Source organism: Misgurnus anguillicaudatus, chromosome 10 (assembly GCF_027580225.2).
Source record: "Misgurnus anguillicaudatus chromosome 10, ASM2758022v2, whole genome shotgun sequence".
Taxonomy (NCBI): Eukaryota; Metazoa; Chordata; class Actinopteri; order Cypriniformes; family Cobitidae; genus Misgurnus; species Misgurnus anguillicaudatus.
In genome coordinates this window covers 5,974,432-5,996,836 of record NC_073346.2, presented here as the reverse complement: position 1 = coordinate 5,996,836, position 22,405 = coordinate 5,974,432, and the positions used below count along the sequence as shown (strand labels likewise).

The window sequence follows — 22,405 nt, the reverse complement described above, 5'->3', positions numbered from 1 at the left end:
GTAACTTACTATAGATTTTACATTTATGTTATTTATTGACAACAGTTTGTTCAAAGTTAAATGAACATGAAACATGCTTTATCTTCTACAGTAAGTTAATGGCAACCAGCTGGATAATTACAGCAAATTTTTTACAGTGGACAATAAAAATAAATATTTCAAATAGTCGAATTTTTTGTATTTTTTATGCATTTTGAAATGTTTGTTTTTACAAAATGCCACAGAAATTTGACTGAATATAAGTGTGTGTGTGTGTGTGTGTGTGTGCGTGCGCACGTGTGTGTGCATGTGTCTTTATGTGTGTGTCTGTGTCTTTATGTGTGTGTAAGTTTTACTGCGACTTTGTGTGTGTGAGTCTGTGTGTGTTTGTGCTTGTGCACGTGTGTGTGTGTGTGTGTGTGTGTGAGCATTAGAGCCACCAATTTACATCTTTGTTTTGCATCTGTGGCCGTTTTTTTGCTAAATTCTGTAGAAAATGCTCTCTGTGGCAGTCATACCTTTGTGTGTTTGTGTGTGTGATTGAGCATGTCTTCTCTATATTGCATTTGTGCTCTACTACCAGGCCTACTTTTCTGTGTTGAAATTTTCAGATTTATTCTAGATGCATTGATTTTTTTTTACGAATAAAAAATTTTTTTTTTTGCATTTCCCATTAATTTTCAATTGGGGTCATTTTTACCCCCAAAGGGCCTCTTTTTGTCATTTTTTACACCTCGACCGAATCAAACCCAGGTTTTTGTATATGAATATTGACAGATAGTCTAGAAAAGTCACAAAATCTTATTCCACTGAGATGAAGGGAACCATGTTTTTTAACTGAAGACAAGTGGCTTGGGGTTGACCCCAAGGGACTTATAAGGGTTAATAAAAAAGTGAAAAATAAATATGGATGAACATTAAAACTAATGCTAATACAACAAAGCTGGTAGTGGTGGCCTAAGACTTTGCACAGTACTGTATATATATTATGTCAAGTGAAATTAGAAGGGATCTGGATTAAGATCAAGAGGAGTGTGAACAGTCAACAATTTTTGGTTGACTGCTGCATTTTTCAAATTTTCTCTCTAAAAACAATTTACAAACTGCACATTAAACCCGAAATGGCTGACATCTTGTTGGGCGAAGCTATCAATGTATGTTCCAAGTTTCTACATATACGTAAACATACAGTATGTACAATACTGATATCACCACTAAAAAGGGCTTAAAGAAGATACCAAACTAACTAATTCAACTATTTAGTTCTGATTATTTAAATCTAAATAACATAAATACGATAACTTTATGCACTGAAAGACACCATTTTCCCATGCACATGCTTGGGTACAAAAGTGCAACACTATGATAATCATATTGAGCTTTTACATTATAATGAATAGATAACTTCCTTTACTTTGAAATGCACAAAATAAAGATAGCGTGGGAGAATTACGACTACCTATGTGTGCATGTACAACACAAACACGTGCACATATAAATACATACACACGCTTACATGAGCAAGTGGATGGTTGAGCGTTCAGTAATGTTGTAATGTTAATGACTCATTACTGTGTCAGAGCGTGATCATGGGTGATTAGTGTGAACTGATGGTCCTCCAGCTGCTGGATGTCATGTTGGAGGAGTTACGGTCACAGGAGAGTGTAGGACACAGAGCGGCCCATCTGTGGCCCATCACAGCACTGACCCTCAGGGGAACAATAGCAACAGATCTGGCCCTATTCAAGTCTTTGTGTTGTTAAACGCAGGGGAGGAGATGCACAAATGGATGAGTCTTTCAGTCCCTCCTGCCCAACCTACCATAAGCGCCACCAGTGCTTCACAAACATTTCTGCATCCAACACCACCTTTACATGGACAATATTGACACGGTGAAAGTATCTTATAAAACTGACAGACTGCTCATCATTCAAAAGATAACAGAGTAATGCTGCTCACGTTTTACATCTACATCTCTCAAAGCTCTTTTTTACGTTTATCTTTACTTTACGAATGCTTTTTGCTGCGGCAGATCTTTAATGGGCTGCATGTGTTTTATACTTATTGCAGGTCCATTTTGGCTTCCGTTGTGTTTAACTGGCTGCTGTGAGTTGGTAAATTGACGTTTCTTTTGTTAACGCGGCACTGACATAAAGCCGCCCATGTCAAAGGACGTTTATAATAAAATACATCTTCTGTGGCAATGTATCAGGGTTTTAGCGCACGCCACAAATTCAGAGTCTCCAGGGTGTAATGAGATGGCTCTGGTTGCTATGGTTACCTGATCGTTCCACCTGAAGTCCGGGGTGATGCTGAGGCGTACGCGCAAGACGGTGCGTGTGATTGGCTGAATGCTGGACTCCATCAGGATGGCAGGAATCTGATGGACACACTGTTTCACCTTCAGCCCGATGTTGACGTGGTGTAACATGTGACCTGTGCACGCACACGCATCAGTCAGTAAATCACAGTGTCTAGCAGAAATGTATTACAGTGCGAATGAAGACTGACCGATTTCATCTTTGCCCATGTCTCTGAGTTTGTCGACGGTGAGCTTCTTCTCCTCCAGTCTGGTGAGCACTGATGAAGGTAGCGTGCTGAATTGTCTCAGCGGGTGAGCCCATCCCCACAGACGCTTGTCAATCACTTTACACAGGTTGAGCAGACGGTAGGTCATGGCCGGCCAGCGCTTCCTTAGAGCGATCTCAAACAGAGCCCGCACGATACGAGCTGCGTTCTGTACGGAGAAACACAAGTCAAATCAGGCAAATAATACAGACTTTTCAAACTTCATTCATTTTAATTGAATTGGCAGGGCAGTGCAACAGTGGTCCCTGTGTATAAATGAATCAGATTTAATGTACATATGTGATATTTTTTTACTAGTGGGTGCAGGACACTATAGTCAACTGAGGATTGCAAAATAAATATATAACACTCAACAATTCTTCATACAGTGGACTACCAGTGAAATTATACAAATTTGGTCCCCAAAAATTATTCAGACACTTCGCCCTGACCATGTTTTGCTTAGGTTTTTCTTCAATTGCTAATGTGGCCTTTTTACACAACAGACTGAACAAAATTAAGTATTGCTTGGTAGTTGGTTGCCATAATCGGTGTGATCTATTAATATTTATCAGCTGACAGCTATTCATATGTGAATAGTCATATGTAAGACAGAAGGATGGCCAAAACCAGTGAAATTTCAAATCTTTTATGTCAGATTTTATTACTATTATCTAAATTTACAGTGAATAAACTGTGATAATGTGAGAAATGTTGAAGGTGTCTGAATACATTTTGGTTTGACTGTAAATGCTCTGGGACGTAGTGGTCATGTACTGCTGTCACATACTGCTGTCTTCTGAGAGTTTCATCACAGTGTTTGGTTATTTACAAGCGGGTGATTCTCGCGAAATTAGACTTATGAGGTGTCATGAAACGTTTTGATAAAAAAACTAAATGCAAAGTAAGAGTATCAAAATAAGAAGCATACAGTTACAAACATCTCTTCATGTACTATTTTGCACATTATTTCAAATCATCAAACAAACCAATTTTGTTGTTTTTTCCACATTTAAGGGGAAAATTTTCATTACCGCAATGTGTCCATGACTGGATTTGGGTTCTTTGACATGGAAATAAAAATAAAATGCTTAAGTGCCTGTTATACTATAAACATTTACAGTAAAGACCATGTGGATATTTGGTGATCATTGGTAAATGTAGAGACAATAATAAAGAATATAAATGTGACCAATTTTCTCATCAACCGCATCAATTTTCAATCATTGTTTAAGCCCTCAATAAACTAACATTTTCAAAAAAAAAAAAAAAAAAAATAGTTGGAAGGGACATAATTGAGTGTGACACTCAAGATGGCTACCAGGTAAGCAGTTCTTATTTTTTCTCTCCAGATAAAAGTTGAAATTTTGTTTGTCATAGTACCCAAACAACTTTTTAGTTCTCATTACCGAAACATGACCTTGTAAATGCATATATTTAATGTAATATCATGTTGCGGTAATGATACGTTTTTATGATGATAATCTAAAAAATGTAAATAACTCGATAGGAAATGTGTTTAAAATCTTCTAAAAATAATGGTTATAGTAAGTTCAGACCTTAATTTTATATGTGCAAAAAAATGGCTTCAGGGGCTTTTTAAAAAATCTGATGCTGGACACCTTCTAAGTCTGGATTTCGTGAGAATCACCCAAGCGTGAGAACCCAGAATACACTCAGGTAAATGTGACTGAATTTACACAGAGCAGTGTGTGACGTAATAAATATGCATCCCAAGACTCCAGATGCACTGAGAGATGATCACAGTTGTGGTATCAATGCACTTAAAGGGATACTTCACCGATTTAGCATTCAGCTTTGTATCTGTAGAAACCCGGCAGTATTACTGAATGACCATGTTTCCCTCCCTCATTTCCCCCTGAGAGGAGAGATATCTGCATTTTGGTTCTGCAAAAAAGTCCTCCGATGATGTAATATGACGATTTTTGCATCATCGGAGGACTTTTTTGCAGAACCAAAATGCAGATATCTCTCCTCTCAGGGGGAAATGATGGAGGGAAACATGGTCATTCAGTAATACTGCCGGGTTTCTACAGATACAAAGCTGAATGCTAAATCGGTGAAGTATCCCTTTAAGTTTTACTGTTGATTTTTGCATTGGCTTTTCTGATAGTTATCAGCATTTATAAAAACACACCAGTATATGCAGATTTTATATTTATTATAAATGTGTGAGCTTAAATGGGCGGTTTCTCAGATTATTTTAAGACAAGACTAGATCTTAGTTTAATTAGGAAAAATAACAAGCTTTAACAAACATGCCTTACTAACACATTACTTGTGTGCATTTTGAGGCAAAAAAAGGACATTGATGTATTTTAAGATATGTCAGTGCAAGTTGTTTTCAGTTTGGACAGCTCTTACATTTATTTTAGTCTAGAACTAGTCTAATCCCTGTCTGGGAAATTTTAAAGATTAAGTGTGTTGTTATGTAATCTTCATGTGGCAACCACATGAAAAAGCCATAAAACAGATTAATTTCATATTAGTCGTATCTTCAAAAGAACTAGCAATATACTAGCAATAGGTTAAGTAAGGAATAATTGACGACGGGCCATTGAATTATAAGAAAATAATGCACACCCAAGGTGCAAGGCCGTTACAGCGTGGGTGTGCATTATTTTCAAATAATTCAAAGACCGAAGTCAATTATTCCTCTTATACCACGGTTACCACAAACATTGCTCTGGTGCCCATTTTTAATAAGACATTGAACAATTTAGGTGTGTGGTTATCAGAAATTAATGCATACCCACGGAACATTTCTCAGCCAATCAGAATACAGCATTCAACAGACCCGTGGTACAAAGTTTTCAAATTACAGTTTGTTATCTAGAGCAGACTTTTCGTTGTTTAAATTAGTTTTGACTGAAGGGAGTTGAAACAGAAAAAGCACAAGTTGTTGTTAGCAAGCTGCTATTTTAATTCATTAGTATAGAAGGTATGCATTGACGTCCACGTGACCATGTAGAAGCTCGCCCTCTTGAGTGGCAAACACTCAACAAAATAGCTGGTTTTCTTAGCGGCTCCTGTGAAAATGCCAGTAAAACTGACTATTATAAGCCTACAGTAAATTGAATTAAGCTGGCCTTAACAGTGACCCAAAAGATATTGCTTTTCCAGACATATATGTTTGTCTTGCCTAACACTATTAAATTATCCCACCTTTGAGGAACACAAGGCTCATCATAATGGATGTTTTTTTAATGATGGCTCACTGACAAAACTTTGCAATTTTTAATAGGATATTTTATCACAAAATGTTACCTGATTATGGCTATTGCTACTGATTTACTTCTCCTTTCAGTGTTTTTGCAGTCTAGAAAAAGAAAGCTCCAAATTTTTATTGAACCTGTTAGCACAGTTGATCACCCAACTACTTTTCCCATTTTAGACGTGTTTTTCACGCTATGCTAATGCTGTCGCTCAGACTTTTTGCCACTCAGTGGGAGTAACCGCAGTCACTTCGCCAAAGGTGACGTCAGGTGCATACCCTCTATACAAGAGATGGTAATAACAGCTTACTTGATATCAATATAATTGTATAGATACATAACTACAAGGTCTAGCAAAGAAATAAACCAGTTGAAAATCAAAGAGCTTTAGCAAAGAGGGCAAGTAATAATGACAGTGAGAGTGAAGGATAACATCTGTATGATAAATCCATACTGTATATCAGTGGTTTTAAAACTGGGGGCCGGGGCTCCCAGAGGGGCCGCGAGATGGTGCCAGGGGGGCCCCAGTTTTATGACATTTTATGAAAAATATTAATTTATCATGAAAGTATAATTTAATGTTTTTTTTATTAAAATGTTGAGTTTTAGAACAGTTTTTTGTCACATTTTCTTTGGGGGGCCGCAAAGGAATGCACTGTACACAAGGGGGGCCGCACGCTGAAAAAGTTTGGGAACCACTGCTGTATATAATGTGATTGTAAAACTCTTGGTTTCCTTCTAACCAGACTTTGGTATTAATGGTGACATTTTAATATTTAAAACAAGACATCTAAGGCTCTCCGTTTACACGGCTAATGTATTTTATAATGAACACGATCATCATCCACCAATAAAGACCTGCAGGTGAATCAGGTACATTTATGCTGTAAAGATTTGAAAAAAAAAACCTGATATGTAAAGATTCATTATCTCAGTATTGTTTCTAGAAATCCCTGGGCAGCATTTTGTGCTTTTATTGTTTTATTAAGTACTATTATTTATCACTACTTTTGTATCTTATTATTATTGGTTATTTTAAGGGAAATTAACGCATATTTATAATTATATATCTGGATTTATTCTTATACTCTGCTATCAGATGCTGTTAATCTTCACAATCCCCGAGATCGACAGGTGAATGATGGGGAATTTATCTGCACAGATGCAAAATCCATTGGAAGAATCTCTCTCATCGTGTGTATATAAACATACACATGTGAAGTCTCTGAAGTGTGACGGAGAGAGAGAGAGATATCACAGTCCCCGACATCACAGAGGATCTGGATTTAAAATCAACATAACATTTGACACGGAAATGACTCCCAACGCCGGAAACCAGCTGCGCGTCTGAAATCAGCCGAATTAAGAGCAAAGAGGGAATATGGCTAAAAACATGGACGCTCTCATGATGTACAGTAACATATAGCAAAGACAGATGACTTCAACAGAGAGAGTCTCAACCAAAATAATAAAAATAATACACACTATTATACTTGTTTGTTTTGGTGTTATGATGTTTGTTTTCTCTTCAAGTGGAAAATGCAACGTTTGACTGAATATAATGAGATCATGTGATGATTGTGACTGTGATCTTACCTGCGCTACATAAGACAGATCAGATATAAGCGAGAAGCTGTCCACCTCTCCACGGCTGATGTACGTCTGAAGTAGGATGTTGATTTTGCCGTAGCCGTTCTCCACACCTCCGGCTGCTGGCAGCTCGCAGAAATCAGATAACATCGTCTCTAGTTCCTCCATTTCTTCATCTCGAACCTGTTTGGGACACCTCAACACCTTTACTGTGTTGTAGTAGCATTTATTTGTAAAATACTTTTTTCCTAATATGTTTTTTTTTTAGTCAAGACATGACTGCAAAGAACTTGAATATATACAAAAAATATGAGATTTGACTTGGTCTCAGTCGAGGTGGTTTTGACTACAACACTATGCTTTGTTATTAGATGTATTGTACTGAGCGCTCACCTTTATCTGCTCAAATTCTTCAGCGTTTGAAACGATGCTCAGAATATCTGCTTCAGTTTTCTGTGAGTTAAACAGCTCATTGAACGTCTGTAAGATGTAAAGAGAGAAAAGCAGAATGATCAACATCAGTTGTGTTATGGGTGGTTGTTAAGGTGCCGTTGGTGGGAACTTCTGCTCTGCAGATACGGCTCAGGTGCCACGCTCTCGGTGTAAATGGGATTTTTATGCCTCTTTTATCTTTGCCGTCAGGTGAAAATGGTAAATCTGACTGAAATCTGAAATGAATATCAGATGTCTACTCAACAAGCAGCAGACACCGTGAGGAATGGCTCAGGTTCAGAGAACTGAACTGAGTTCACTAACACTAAAAACATGAGCAGAACTACTAATGATGCTTGAAAACTCTTCAAGCGTTGACCAAAGCATGCTGAAAAAATTCATCTTTGAATAACAGTCTGACAATCATAAACGCCAACGGAGTTCAATGTTTGAGCTTGATTGGGGCGGCACCTACCGGCAAAGCGGGGTACGGCAATACTTGGTTAATATGGTTTGAATGAATAAAAAACATTTTGGCCTAAAGTTAGTCTCAGTCTACCCGCTCAGATAAGACGAATAAAACATGAATTCTCATATTTTTATTTCATTCATAGCTCAAAATCACAATTGGCTTTGGTCTTATGCTAACAATGTACTGTACCATATCTCACCTCGATGGTGTTATATTTGATATAGTAATGACTGGCTGTTCTGCCAAGATCTGTGGAGGCGAAATAACCGGTTCTCTCATCAAAACGAATCATTCGAGCCTTATCCAGTTTTCTGCCAGACTCCAGCACTAACTCCTTCCTATAGAGCTCCAACTGTGGGTCCATCTGAAGCACAACATCTCAATCAATCATTAATACAAATTTAAACATGTTTGACTCTAAAAAACAACTGTAAACATACAAGAATAAAGAAAAGGAAATTAAGATAAGTAGTTGAACTGAAGACACAGATGTTAATCTACCTGATAGGCCTTGTGGTTGATCCCGTAAACAAGCGGATTGGCTCTCATCCGGACATACAGATACGTGTAACTCAACCACCTGACGGCTTCATCTACGTTAGTGACGGTCCCTAGAGCTATCTGCACATAAAACACAAATAACACGTCACACTTACTAGTACTTCAGTCAAATGTGACCGCTCTCTGTGGTTTATGTTTAACAGTGCATTATTTCTTCATCTGTGTGATTGTGGTGTTCATTTATAAGAGACACACACACGTGACCTCATGGATTTTAAAGAAATTTGCAGGTTGATTTCTGATGTCACTGTGCCATCTCGTGGACGAATTCATCATGAGTTTCTATTGACATTCACAAGGCAGATGCTGCCACCCAGTGGTATAATGAACTATTACATATTTGTCTAAACCTAATTTCATGCATGCCTAACATGAAATATAATAAAAATATATATTATTTAAAAACAATGTTATACCAATATGTCATTAATACATTTTACTAGATGTCCAACAAAACACACAACTGATGTTCAAAACATAATGTTTCACTACATTTATGAATATACTGTATACTGTATTTTGTTTGAATACAGTTAGAAGACTGAACAATGGAGAGCATTGAAAACTGATGTGTCTGTGTGTATGTTTAGTCATTTACTGTACATGTGTTAGTTTATCTGGTATATTATGGTACTGTAGGTCAGTGGTTCCCAAACGTTTTCAGCGTGCGGTCCCCCTTGTGTATGGTGCATTCCTTCGCGGCCCCCCAAAGAAAATTTGTGACAAAAACTGTTCTAAAACATTTTAATAAAGAATAAAAAACATTAAATTATCCAAAAAAGTAGTGCTTTTGGTTAGTAGCCTTATTTTTTTTAGGTTTAATTACACAGAATTCATGATAAATTAATGTATTTCATAAAATGTCATAAACTGGGGCCCCCCTGGCACCATCTTGTGGCCCCCAGTTTGAAACCACTGCTGTAGGTCACAGTGATCACATAAGAAAGATATCTGTCAGATAAAGATCATCAGTGTTATCTGTTCACAAATGTACAATATTTTAGCCATCATACGTTTCTGTTCTGAATAAGTTTGGTGACTGCTAAATCAACATGTACATGAGTCTTATAATTCATCAAGAAACATTTCTATTATTTCCTCATTTGTATAAAGGTATGTTCATCTGATACTAAATCAAAATAGCAAAACTTTTCAAATGACCATGCTTAAATTGAAGTGTTTTGAAGTGACGTGGTTGAGTATGTGTGCCTACAACACTGCAGGCAAGTCTGCAGGCATCTCTGTGTTAATATAAAAAAAATGTATTTTTCTACTTTAAGTGATGAAATGTTACACTTGACTCTTTAGATGAACACAGCTGTGAAATTAAAATAATGTGTTTGCTTCTATCTAGTAATGATATACTGGATTAACTAGAAATTACTGTGAATACCAGAAGAACATTACTTAACATTATTGTGGGTTATATATATATATATATATATATATATATATTTATTTTCTTCCGGTTTCTGTTTGTTTAATGGTCTGACTAGTTGCTGAAACTGAACTCTTAAACAAATACCTCGTCGAAAATAACAAATGTTTTGGGTTCCTATGTAATCTACGTGTTGTTTATTTTGCTTGTTATATAAATAAACTGCTCTAAAAGGACTTTGTTGTTATTTATTCTTCACAGAGTTTACCGTAGGTTACGTGATGACCACGAAAGCTGCGTGTTTATGTTGTTACTGCTGAAACTGTATATATATATATATATATATATATATATATATATATATATATATATATTAGGGCTGTCAAAATTACAAAACACAAATTCATTTTAACGCAACTAATTTTATTAACGCCGATTAACGCAACGCGCAATTTCTGTTTGACCCTTGGTCCAGCCCATAGTTGAATGAACAGAGACGCAGACAAATGGGATCCTGTCTAAATGATTCAAAGGTTTTCATAGAAATAAGAAAATAAGGAGTAGAATGTGTGCACATCCAAAAATATTTTGAGACAGGTGCTCGATCACAAAAACACTAAATCAAGAAAAAACAAAGAACGGCACACTGCTACTATGGCTCTCAATATTTATTATTTAAAAGACAACGTTTCGACCAAAAAGGTCTTTGTCAAGTCAAACAAAGACCTTTTTGGTCGAAACGTTGTCTTTTAAATAATAAATATTGAGAGCCATAGTAGCAGTGTGCCGTTCTTTGTTTTTTCTTTCATAGAAATAAGAACATTAACCAAATCGTCTAGCAAATCCAATGGTCTAAATGCTCGTTGGACATCTGAAATGATCTATATTTATACGTCTGAGGTGTAACGTTACCGTCCTCCTAATGCTTAATGTAATGCAAAGATGCGTCTCAATTCATTTTGGTTTCGCTTTTATGCATGACTTAGAAAATAGACTGCAGGACTTGCTTGATGTTAAAAGAGTCATTAAGAGAGATAAAGTTCGGTACCTGATTATTGTTAAAGAGTTATTAGGAGCAACAAGACTCAAAAGCGATCCCCTCACGCTGACTGACTGACATCTGAAGCGTGTGCACACAGACGCGCAAGTGCGCGACCCGGATATATAGACATCTACACAAAATTACAGTTTTACAAATAGCTGTTTTGATAAGAATTCACGCAGGTAGGCTCTATAATCTGTTATGTTTTAAGTAAATGTTTGGTTAACTGTTGGGTAAAAATATCTGATGTGTAACATTATATTAGATCACTTAGATTTTAAACAGTCTGTCACAATGTCAATCAAACAAAACAAAAAAAAAGTTTAACATATATTGATTATGTTTTTGCTTTGTGTGTGCTAAATCTTATAGTTTTATCAGTGATTTTAAGGTATTGATGTGGTAATTTAATGTATGGATGTGGTGATTTTTCCGGTAATTTAACTTTGCTGACTCTTTCAACTTCAAACACGTGTAGTTATGTCATATTTTGTTATATTCCACCAAATCATGCATTGTTCTATGTTTTAATAGAGAATGTCAAAATATGAACAACAATTTCTTTGAAAATTTGCTAATTTCGACTAAATTTGACAGCACATGTCACAAATGATGCAGCATCAAATAAAAATGGAGAAAGAAAAATCTTCTGAAAGGAAAATGCATATACAAAACAATGGCTTGATGGTTCTGTTAAAAATGTAAACAGGCTGTTGATAACATACATTTGCATAAAGCATCTATATATGTATATATGATCAGAGTATTAAAAACCTGAAAAGTGTTAAATTAGGGTAAATTTAGAACGGATAAAAATGTGCGATTAATTTGCGATTAATCGCGAGTTAACTCATGAAATCATGCGATTAATCTAGATTAATTTTTTTAATCTATTGACAGCCCTAATATATATATATTTAAGCAATATCGCTCAAGTAGGAGTGTGATATAGCTCTATATCATCACGGCTGTGATTAGGCCAGAGGCACGAGGCCGTAGGCGAGCCAGCCAGCTCGTCGGGAGCAGCTGGGGTTAGATGTCTTGCTCAAGGACACCTCGACACTTGGTCCGTAAATTTTATTATGTCTTTTCACTTGTTCTGCTGAACACCCAAAAATATTTTTCTGCTATTTCCAGCTGAATTTATTTTGGTTGCCAAACATTCGGTGCATCTAGGGATGCATATCAATTAATCGCGATTAATCTATAGCAGAATAAAAGTTTTTGTTTACATCATATATGTGTGTGTACTGTGTATAATAACTTTGTATAGTTAAATGCACACACATGCATGTATATATTTAAGCAATGTTTACATGTGTATATACATTTGTATATTTATGTATAATTTATATTATATATAAATATAAATACTTAATATATAAATATATTTTTTCTTAAAATTATACATGCATGTGTGCATATTTATATATACATAATTATTATACACACTTCACACACATATATGATGTAAACAAAAACTTTTATTCTGCTATAGATTAATCGCGATTAATTGATATGCATCCCTAGGTGCATCCATATATATTTTTGTAATATATGCCTTATTTGAACAAACATCGATGTGTCTTTCTTTGACCGTGTGCTGTTGTAGGTGAAATGATCAGTCAACAGTGCCGTACCTCAGCATTGAGGTTGTCAGCGAGGCTCTGCTGAAATTGACTCTCTATGGGATTCTGTTGGGTCAGGAGCGTCAGGTAATGGCTCAGCTTGTCATGGGTCGTGATGATGGTTCCCTCGCCGTACTTATCGAACTGAGGCCGCCCAGCACGACCGAAGATCTGCATGACGTCCAGGATGCCCAGATCGACCAAGGCACCACGCTTGGCATCATAGATATTAGTGCCCTGACAGCAGAACAACACAGAAAAAATCAGACAACACAGCACGATGTTTAATAACGCATGCACGGATGCATTCTGACCTTGATGATGACAGCGTGAGCGGGCAGGTTAACACCCCAGGCCAGCGTGGCTGTACACACCAGAACCTTCAGGTAACCTCTGGAGAACATGTTTTCCATCAGCGTACGGTCCTGACGTAGCATTCCGGCATGATGGATTCCGAAGCCATCAGGAAACATCTCCCTCATCTGCTTGTTTCTGGAGCGCTGGATCTGTGCGACACAAAACAGAAGACATGAGAAAGAGAATGACTGCAGCTGTGCAGTTCAAATTTAGTCTGTCTGTCTGGTATGATGTGTTGAAACAATATTTTATTACATATAAAAGGATCAGGAGATAGAAATTAAATTTCACTTGATCGTTTGACATATAGCATGATACTTTGTATCATTAATACATCTTGCAAGTTTCATAGCTTAAAACATCCTCCTTATCAATAACGAAAACATTTAGTAGTCGTTTTCCAGAAAAAAAAAACATAATGTAAAATGGCTGTATGTATGGATGATGCCACAGAGTAGGTTCATTTTTATTTGACCTGACCCAAAGCAAGACAACAGCTCATCATTGTGTTGGCTCTGCCTACTGGTGTTGAGTCAAAGAAACGACTCGTATGGATCTATAGGAGTCAATTCAATCAGTTTACAATCATTGTGATTGTGATGTCAAAAAAATATTTTGCTGTTGCTGAAAACAAGCATCTTTGCAGAGTTTCTGAAGGATCCCGACCTCAGAGAGAAATGAATTGTTTATTCTTTAATGGATGTACTGTCATATTAGCGCTGACCTTTGTGCCTACTGTTTTTGTGAATATCAAAAAAAAAAAAAATGGTGGGGAATGAGTTAAGCTTTGAAAAGTCTCTGTACTATATATTTGTTAAGTTCTATACTCTCTCTTAAACAATAGCAGTGTATGTGAACAATAGATATTGTGGCCTTATTTTATTATTTTTATTTGATTTTTTTACAATGTAGTTAAGCAAATTGACACTATAAATGATGATCTCTGTCATTGTTTTGCACTGTGAAAAGATGACACACTTTGGATTTCAAAAGAAAGTGTCTAAAACATGCAGTAAAGATGAATGACTCTGGTGTATGTGAGATGTGTGCACTGACAGTAATGTCTTGATCATCAAATGTTTCATGTCCATCTGCCCAAGTCTAAATGAGGGTCAACAGCAACAAGACCCCAATGCTGCTTTCAAAAGCCCATTACAGACAGTAACCCCCACTGAATACCAATATAACACCCTAAACCCATGACAAATAAAATACTGACTTCAAAACACATGATAATACCACAGAAACCTACTGTATTACCACAGTATGAATGGAATAAACACTGGATTTTACAAAGCATGTCTAAAAAAACATAATACGCATTCCAAAAAGATAATAAACATGATTTTCTATTGTCACATATCATTAACCATTGTGCTTGTGTGTGTGTGATGCCTGCATTACAGAGAGAGTTTGTGTTTATTTTCTTACTGCATTTCCTTTACACATGCGTTCATTATTTTAAATGTAGACGTGTGGCAAGCGGACTCAAATATAGACGTGTTTGTATGAAAACTCTTGTATTCACAGTGAGTGGGACTGGTAGCAAAGACAGATGGTGAGGGCTTAGGAAAGCACAGAAAGCTGTAAATGGACCTAAATCTTTACATTCTTTCATCCACAAAATGGACACAAAACCATCACCTATTGACTTTAGAGACACAAGCATTCCTAATTACATCTCTGTGTTATGTCACTGTTCACACCATCACAGTTATTAACATATGAATGAATGCATGCATGATAGAGTAACATTTTGTTGTCATTTTGTTTACACTCGATACAATCAGGACATTCAAAGTGATTTGCAAAAAAAAAAAAAAAATGCATAGATGACACTCTAAATGCAAAGTTAAACTCTGTACTTTATGCTATGTTAATGAGTTCCTCACAAAACCACAATCTGTGGGCTCCTTTTGACATCAACAGCCAATCACAGTCCTGCAACAGGAAAGTGCCAAGATGCAACCTCGACGTTGAAGTCTTTATAAGAATAATTTGCCTCCTACCACTAAAATCCGTTGATAAAAACATATTTAATAGTTCAATTCCTTCACAAAATCCCATCACATAATACTCACTTTAAGCTGTGTAGGCCGCTATAATGTTTCAGGCATGGGTGATTCTCACGAAAACTTGGTTTTAAAAATGTCAAGCATGAAAGTGTAAAAATTACGTAAATTTACTTTTTTCCCACCAGACATTGAAAAACAAAGTCTGGAGTAAATGGGAACATTAATTTAAAAACTTTTACTTATCATTTAACACTTTTTGTAACATAATTTAAAAAATTAGTCCTAAAAAATCTCATTACCGCAACAGTCAGAAAACATCAACACTGACATATTTTCAAAATGACATGACAAACCTGAAAGAACATAATTTGGAGATTCTGCACATGCATTTAACATCACAGTATTATGCTTCTATTAATTAAATTAACATTTAATAAGCATCTGTTGCGGTAATGATAATCAAAATGTCGTGTAAGCATTCTGACAAGACAATATTTCAAATTAACTGTAAAAAAAATGATCTTACCTGGTAGCCATCTTGAAGTAACTGGTCCATGTGCTTGGTCACTCAAAATCAAACTTTATTAAAATTCTGTATGTGTGCTTAAACTGTTCTCAAAAAGTGTTGCGAAGGATGAGAACATCAGGCATGGACACATCATTTTCCTAATTTTTCTTCATTATTATTATACATGAATATTCAGTAAATATTTTTTCTGTCATCTAAGGTAGTCTACTGTAGCAAAACATCCATTTATTTTTTTTCTTAATATTTTTGTGTTCATTTGATTAAATTACAACATAACGCATGTTTAAACACAGCCGGACACATTGCGGTAATGAGAATTTCAGCAGAAAATGAGATAAAATTTCCAATTATAAATTCGTATGTTGAAATCACACGTTGTGCAAGGTAGAACACAGTATTGTGTTAATTCTGATGCTTTTTAATGTTACTATATTACACATTTTAAAGCTAAAATCATTAGTGCCGTGGTGTTTCAATGGTTTCGTGAGAATCACCCGTATAGTGCTTTCTGGGTCGATGACGTGTAATGTATGTCACAAAATATTACTCCAGTTTACTATTTACAGTTTACATGTATGCCAGACATGCATTTATAGCCGAGGTGCATAAGTGCAGTGCTGCTGCTTAGGGCTGGTTCGAATATCAGTTTTTGTGCTTCGAAGCTTCGATAACATGTTCAAAATGAATAAACTGTTAATAAACTACAGAACAGTGCAAAGCTGGAAGCAGCGCACCTCAAGCGAGCAGGCATTATATGCTCCAAGAATGAACAATACTTTTAATACGATTTTTAAATTTTTTAACAAAGAACAAAAAATTGTTCAACAAACTGTAATAAATAAAGAACACAGTAGCATACTGTTAATATCAAGTTTATTTTTCTTCAGTAGGACAATAAAGAAGATATTTTGCAGAAACCATTGTATAATGCAAGTCAAGGGATCTGGCACTTTGAGAGCTCACATACAGATACAGTATATCCAATACAAAAGTAATCCCATGACCCCCGGTGACATATTGATGTCTTGTGAAATAAATCGATTTTTCATTTTTGCAAGAAATTTTACGCTATTATTAGTGTTAAAGCTGCCGTTTGCAGCTTTTTTGATCATATTTTTTCATCATATTCACTGAAACCGACACTATGCTCTGACAGAACAACATAAATTAGACTGTTTAAGCTTCCTGTGGTGTTTGATGGCTGTTGCAAACCCCTCAGCACCACACCGCCACCTATAGAGCAAAGCATTAAGCACGATTCCTGCTTGGCAGAGGCACTGCATTAACGTTAATAATGTTGAAAAAAAAAGAATATTCAAATCTCAAAATCGCATGGCAACCCACCAAACAAATATTCAAAAATCAAATGGTCCAGCCCCCTTGCAGTTGCCTGATCCTATTACAGACATGGAGCTGCAACACCCATACCTATTCATGGGGGACTTTATTAAAGCAAACTTCACTTGTGAGCTACCAAAATACAGACAGCATGTTACTGTACATGTCCCAGAGAGCAAAATACTGGACTAGTGTTATACCACATGGACACATATCACTCTGTTACAAGAGCAGTTTTTGCGACTCATCTGGATCAACTTGGAGTAGGCCCTAAGGACTGTAAAGAGATGAACCAGTGAGGCTGAGCAGGATCTTCAAACCGGTTTCTGTTTCTGCTGCACTGATGCTTAAATGCAACTTTAGTGAGGCTCAGCGGAGTGCGTCAACTGCTGACGTGACGGGTGTTTGAACAGAAACTGTCATGTGAGACAGAGGTGACGTTAGTAATAAACGCGATGTGCAAACATCTATTTGTGGTGGCCAATTTTAATTTTGTGGCGGATTGAGAAATAATAAATGTATGGGAATGTACAAGGATGCTTTCACTTGTATGATGTCACAGCAGTAGGCAGCGTAAATATAACGACACGCCTATAATCCTTCCCACTGCGAAGTGATACCAAACTCAATGGAAGAGCTAACCACGCCAAAGTGAGGTGAGCTGACCCGACCCAAACTAAACTAAACCGTGGGGTACTATGCAATTGAAAAGCGCTAATACACACAGGAGATAAGAGCAGCCAAAAGACGCTAGTCTGAAAACCGCAGAAGCATTTAATGATTCTGCAACAGTGAGAAAGGCCAGAAAAACACAACTACAGGACATCATCCCCTCAATCTGCTGCTAATCAACAACTGGCTGATGTTTTGAACATCTCCGCCAACCCTCATCTCCCCCTTTTGCAACTCAATTTGCACTTAGGATCTGTGAAAAGGCTTTTCCAGAAACAGAAGAAAGCACCAGGCACAGACAACGTCTCACCTACCTGACTAAAAGTCTGGGCAGACCACCTGCCACCCATCTTTACTCAGATTTTCAACAGATCCCTGGAGCAGTGCAAAGACCATTCAAATGCTCCATCCTCATCCCTGTCCCAATGAAACCTATCATCACAGGGTTAAATGACTACAGACCTCTAACCTTGACATCTGTGGTCATGATGTCATTCGAGAGACTAGAATTGAAGGACCATCACAGGACCCTTGCCGGACACTTACTTATTGAGCAAACAAATCAGTCAATGAAGCAGTCAACATGGGACTGTATTACATCCTGCAACATCTTGACAGACCAGGGATTTATGCCAGGATCCTGTTTGTAGACTTCAGTTCAGCCTTAAAAAACAACTGACCTATGGCTAAGCCACGCCCCCAAACGCGATGAGCAAATCACAGTGAACATAGCTAACCCAATAAACTCGGACATTCTCTGCTTCCACATCCTTTGAAATGCAGTGTAGTTAGTTTTCTTGTCATTTTAAGTTTAAAATGGTCAAACGGTGTGCATGGGGTATATGCAACTCTGACACTAGGTATCCTGAGAGGATGGTCGACGTTGTTTAGTTTTTACACTTTCACAAGCAACATCTCAACCTAGATAACGTTAAGTGTCTTCTATGGATTAAGTTATTCGGTAAACCACAACACCAACTAAATGTGGATAAATTAAACAAGGATGACTACATCTGTTCTAAGCCAATCTCTAACGTAACATTAGCTTAACATTAGAAAACGTTAACGTTAGCTTCTAGCTGCGTTGTACATCATGTCACTTAGCTTCATTAAAGGCGGAGTCCATGATGTTTGAAAGCCAATGTTGATATTTGAAATCACCTAAACAAACACGCCCCTACCCCAATAGAATCTGGACCTTCTGTTGATAGACCCGCCCCACACATACGCAACCCGGCATTTGATTTGATTTGATTGGCTATAAGTGTGTTTTGGTAGTCGGCCCGTCTCCTTCTCCAAACCGTTTTTCAAACATCGTGGACTCCGCCTTTAACATATCTCTAAATAACAGAGATAACAAATGTTATTTGTAATAGCAATGTTGTTCTGAATGATTCATGTAAATACTGTAGCACCAAACTAACAGAGAGGTACTCTTGGTAAGGATGGTAAAAGGCTTGTCCTATATGCAACTTAGACCTGTACATATTTAATTTGATCATGATGGCAATGAGATGCGGTTTATCATGTTTACACTGTGACATGTACATTTTTGCTAGGAGCTGACGCTTTTCATCAACCTTCTCAACAATAAAATTATTAATATAACCCTCCAATGCATAGTTAAGGCCCTTTTGTTAACTTGGAGATGATATATAGTCTTTCTGTCTCCAAAAATCATCAATTGCCTCCCTGCCCATCACCAAATGTTGATTGTTTGTCTGAGTGAGTGGAGGGGGTGTGGCTTAGCCATAAGTCCTCAAAGTAGACACAAAAGTTGGATTGTTCCCCCCGGTGGACGTGGTTTTCATCATCGGTGTCTCATTATTATTATTTATAAGATAATGTCTTCTTATCCATTGCGAAGACGCTTCGCTTGTGTGTGTGTGTGTGTGTGTGTGTGTGTGCGCGTGCATGTGCTCCGTGCGGCCAGGTCAGCCAGGGGAAGGTTGTCTGGGGCTCAGGACAATCGCACATGAATACGGTTTTGTATAGTAAAGTAAATGTGAGTGCGCCATGACGCATACTCTGTAAATACGTTGGATGATTTTCCCCGTGATGCTGTCAGGACTAGACTCACCATCAACTGAATTTGCTCGGGAAAGCTACGGCAGGTGGACTTTGATCTGTTCTGAGGTACCAGGTCCTGAGGACTTTTCCTTATCTTCAAACACACTATTATTTCAACTATAACAATTTTACTTGACCTTTGTTTAAATGAAATATTAAATTCTAAATGCTATTCTTAGTAAATCTTAGCTTATATCAGGTGCCCTGCCCACACATCACCGTTCTTCTCACAGCATCCACGCCCATTTAAAGGCGGAGTCCATGATGTTTGAAAGCCAATGTTGATATTTGAAATCACCTAAACAAACGTCTCGGTTACGGATGTAACCCTCGTTCCCTGAAGGAGGGAACGGAGACGTCACGTCGTGACCGACGAATTGGGAACTCGCTTAGAGAGACCAATCTGCTTCGTATACTACTAAAACGCTAATGAACTTGGCATTGAGATATTTGCATAATGCTGGCACCGCCCCGCCAGGTGCGTATATAAGGCGCACGTGCAAATAGGGAAATCAGCTTCTGTTCGCTGAGAAAGCCGGAAGGTGACCGGCCTAAACAGCAGTTGGCAGCACCTGTGGCGACGGGACGTGACGTCTCCGTTCCCTTCTTCAGGGAACGAGGGTTACATCCGTAACCGAGACGTTCCCTTTCAGTCGGTCACTACGACGTCACGTCGTGACCGACGAATTGGGAATCCCTACCAAAACGCCACTAGGGGCTGACCTCTTCCAGTGTCTGCAAAGCCCTCCAAGTTCCCTCGGGAAATGGAGAAAATAAGGCAGAAGGCCGGGCACTAGATGTTCCTTAAACCCCACAGTAGTGCCAGCGACTGGGAAGCGCCCTATCTGAGCGGTATAGGGATGCTGCGGAAGCCACCGCCCCGTTAAGGGCTAATGGTGGGCGAAAGTCAACCGTAGTTGAGGTAAAAATGACAGCCGTGGCTGTGTAAGCAAAGCAGTGCTCTGCTAAGGGAAACGTGGGCTGGTAGGATTAACCCCACGGAATAATACTCACAAAGGAACCCGATGGGACACAATGTGGGCCCTGGCCAAACACGTAGGTTCGTAAGAATACAACTAGTGAAAGGCTGACAGCCAATGCTCCGCAACAAAGGCTGTCAAGGCAGTGGAGAGAGCAAATCAAACCATTACGCATTTTTGCTCTGTTAGCCTTCCATACTGAAACTCAATTTGGAGCCTCAGTCGGAGGCTGCAAGCCGACTTGCGAGTCTGCCCTCCGTGCCCTCCCTGGTGAGGACAGAACACGAGAGGATACAGGCTCGATACGAACATTGTAAAATCTAATGAACGTATTAGGTGTCGCCCAACCAGCAGCTCTACAGATGTCTGTTAGCGAGGAACCACGAGCTAATGCCCAAGATGAGGCAACACTCCGTGTGGAATGCGCTCTCAAATTAAAGGGGCAAGGAATGCCCTGCAAATTGTAAGCTAGGGCGATAGTATGAACTATCCAATGAGACATCCTCTGCTTAGTGACAGCTTCCCCTTTCTGCTGGCCACCATAACAAACAAAGAGCTGGTCTGAGGTCCTGAAGCTTTGCGTGCGGTCCACGTAGAATCGCAGTGCGCGTACGGGGCACAACAAAGCCTCGGTTGGGTTTGCCTGCTCCAAAGGCAATGCTTGCAAGCTCACCACCTTATCTCTGAAGGGAGTGGTGGGAACTTTGGGCACGTAGCCTGGTCTGGGTCTTCAGTGAGACAGCAGGACCAAACTAAAAGCACGAATCGTCAACAGAGAATGCATGTAAATCCCCTACTCTCTTCATGGAGGCCAATGCTATCAGGGTCAGAGTTTTCATTGATAAAAAAAAAAAAAAAAAAACTTCAGACTCACAGACTGCAAAGGCTAAAATATGAGACCAGAAGGCTTCAGCACCATGGACAGGTCTCAGGAGTAAAGAGGGAGGGCGCGAGGGGTTTAGCCTGCGAGCGCCTCTTCAAATGTAATAATTAAATCATGCTGGCCAACTGATCTGCCGTAGATAAGTGAGTGATGAGCAGAAATAGCGGCGATATCAACTTAAATGGCGGAGGGACAGCCTACCATCTAACCTATGTTAAAGATATAAAAGCATAATGTTAAAGGGCATTCTCTGGGGTCCTCGCGTTGCGAAGAGCACCGGGTGACGAAAAGGTTTCATTAAGCGCGTAAGCCCGTCTTGTGGACGGTGCTCGAACCGCGTCGATGGTGTTAGATACCGCTTGCGATAAATCACCTAAACCTTGCGCGCGCTCAATGACCATACATGGAGATCCACAGGTCGGGGCGCGAGTGCCAAATGTGCCCCTTCCTTGAGAAAGATAGTCCTTCCTCAGGGGAATCCGTCAGGGAGGGCTGTCGCGAGGAGCATTAACTATGAAACCAATTCTTGGTCGTCCAGTACGGACGATTAATAAAAGGTTATCCTCGTCCTGCCTGACTTTGCACAGTGTCTGCGCAATAAAGCTCACTGGAAGAAATGCGTATTACGCACCCCCCGCGGCCAGCTGTGTGCCAACGCATCCACGCCGAGGCTGC

General features: G+C 38.4%; 1 protein-coding gene across 2 annotated transcripts in view; it reads right to left on the bottom strand.

Moving 5' to 3' along the window:
• The window catches only part of ascc3 (activating signal cointegrator 1 complex subunit 3), a 266,202-nt gene that overhangs the window by 39,390 nt on the left and 204,407 nt on the right, over nucleotides 1–22,405 (bottom strand). For both annotated transcript variants that reach the window (XM_055209422.2, XM_055209423.2), the window contains exons 15-22: nucleotides 13,201–13,392; nucleotides 12,899–13,123; nucleotides 8,779–8,898; nucleotides 8,477–8,641; nucleotides 7,767–7,853; nucleotides 7,380–7,556; nucleotides 2,491–2,716; nucleotides 2,261–2,415 (exon numbers count right to left, since the gene is read on the bottom strand). In XM_055209422.2, the coding sequence (XP_055065397.2) occupies nucleotides 2,261–2,415; nucleotides 2,491–2,716; nucleotides 7,380–7,556; nucleotides 7,767–7,853; nucleotides 8,477–8,641; nucleotides 8,779–8,898; nucleotides 12,899–13,123; nucleotides 13,201–13,392 (1,347 nt within the window). The remainder of the gene's footprint in view (nucleotides 1–2,260; nucleotides 2,416–2,490; nucleotides 2,717–7,379; nucleotides 7,557–7,766; nucleotides 7,854–8,476; nucleotides 8,642–8,778; nucleotides 8,899–12,898; nucleotides 13,124–13,200; nucleotides 13,393–22,405) is intronic.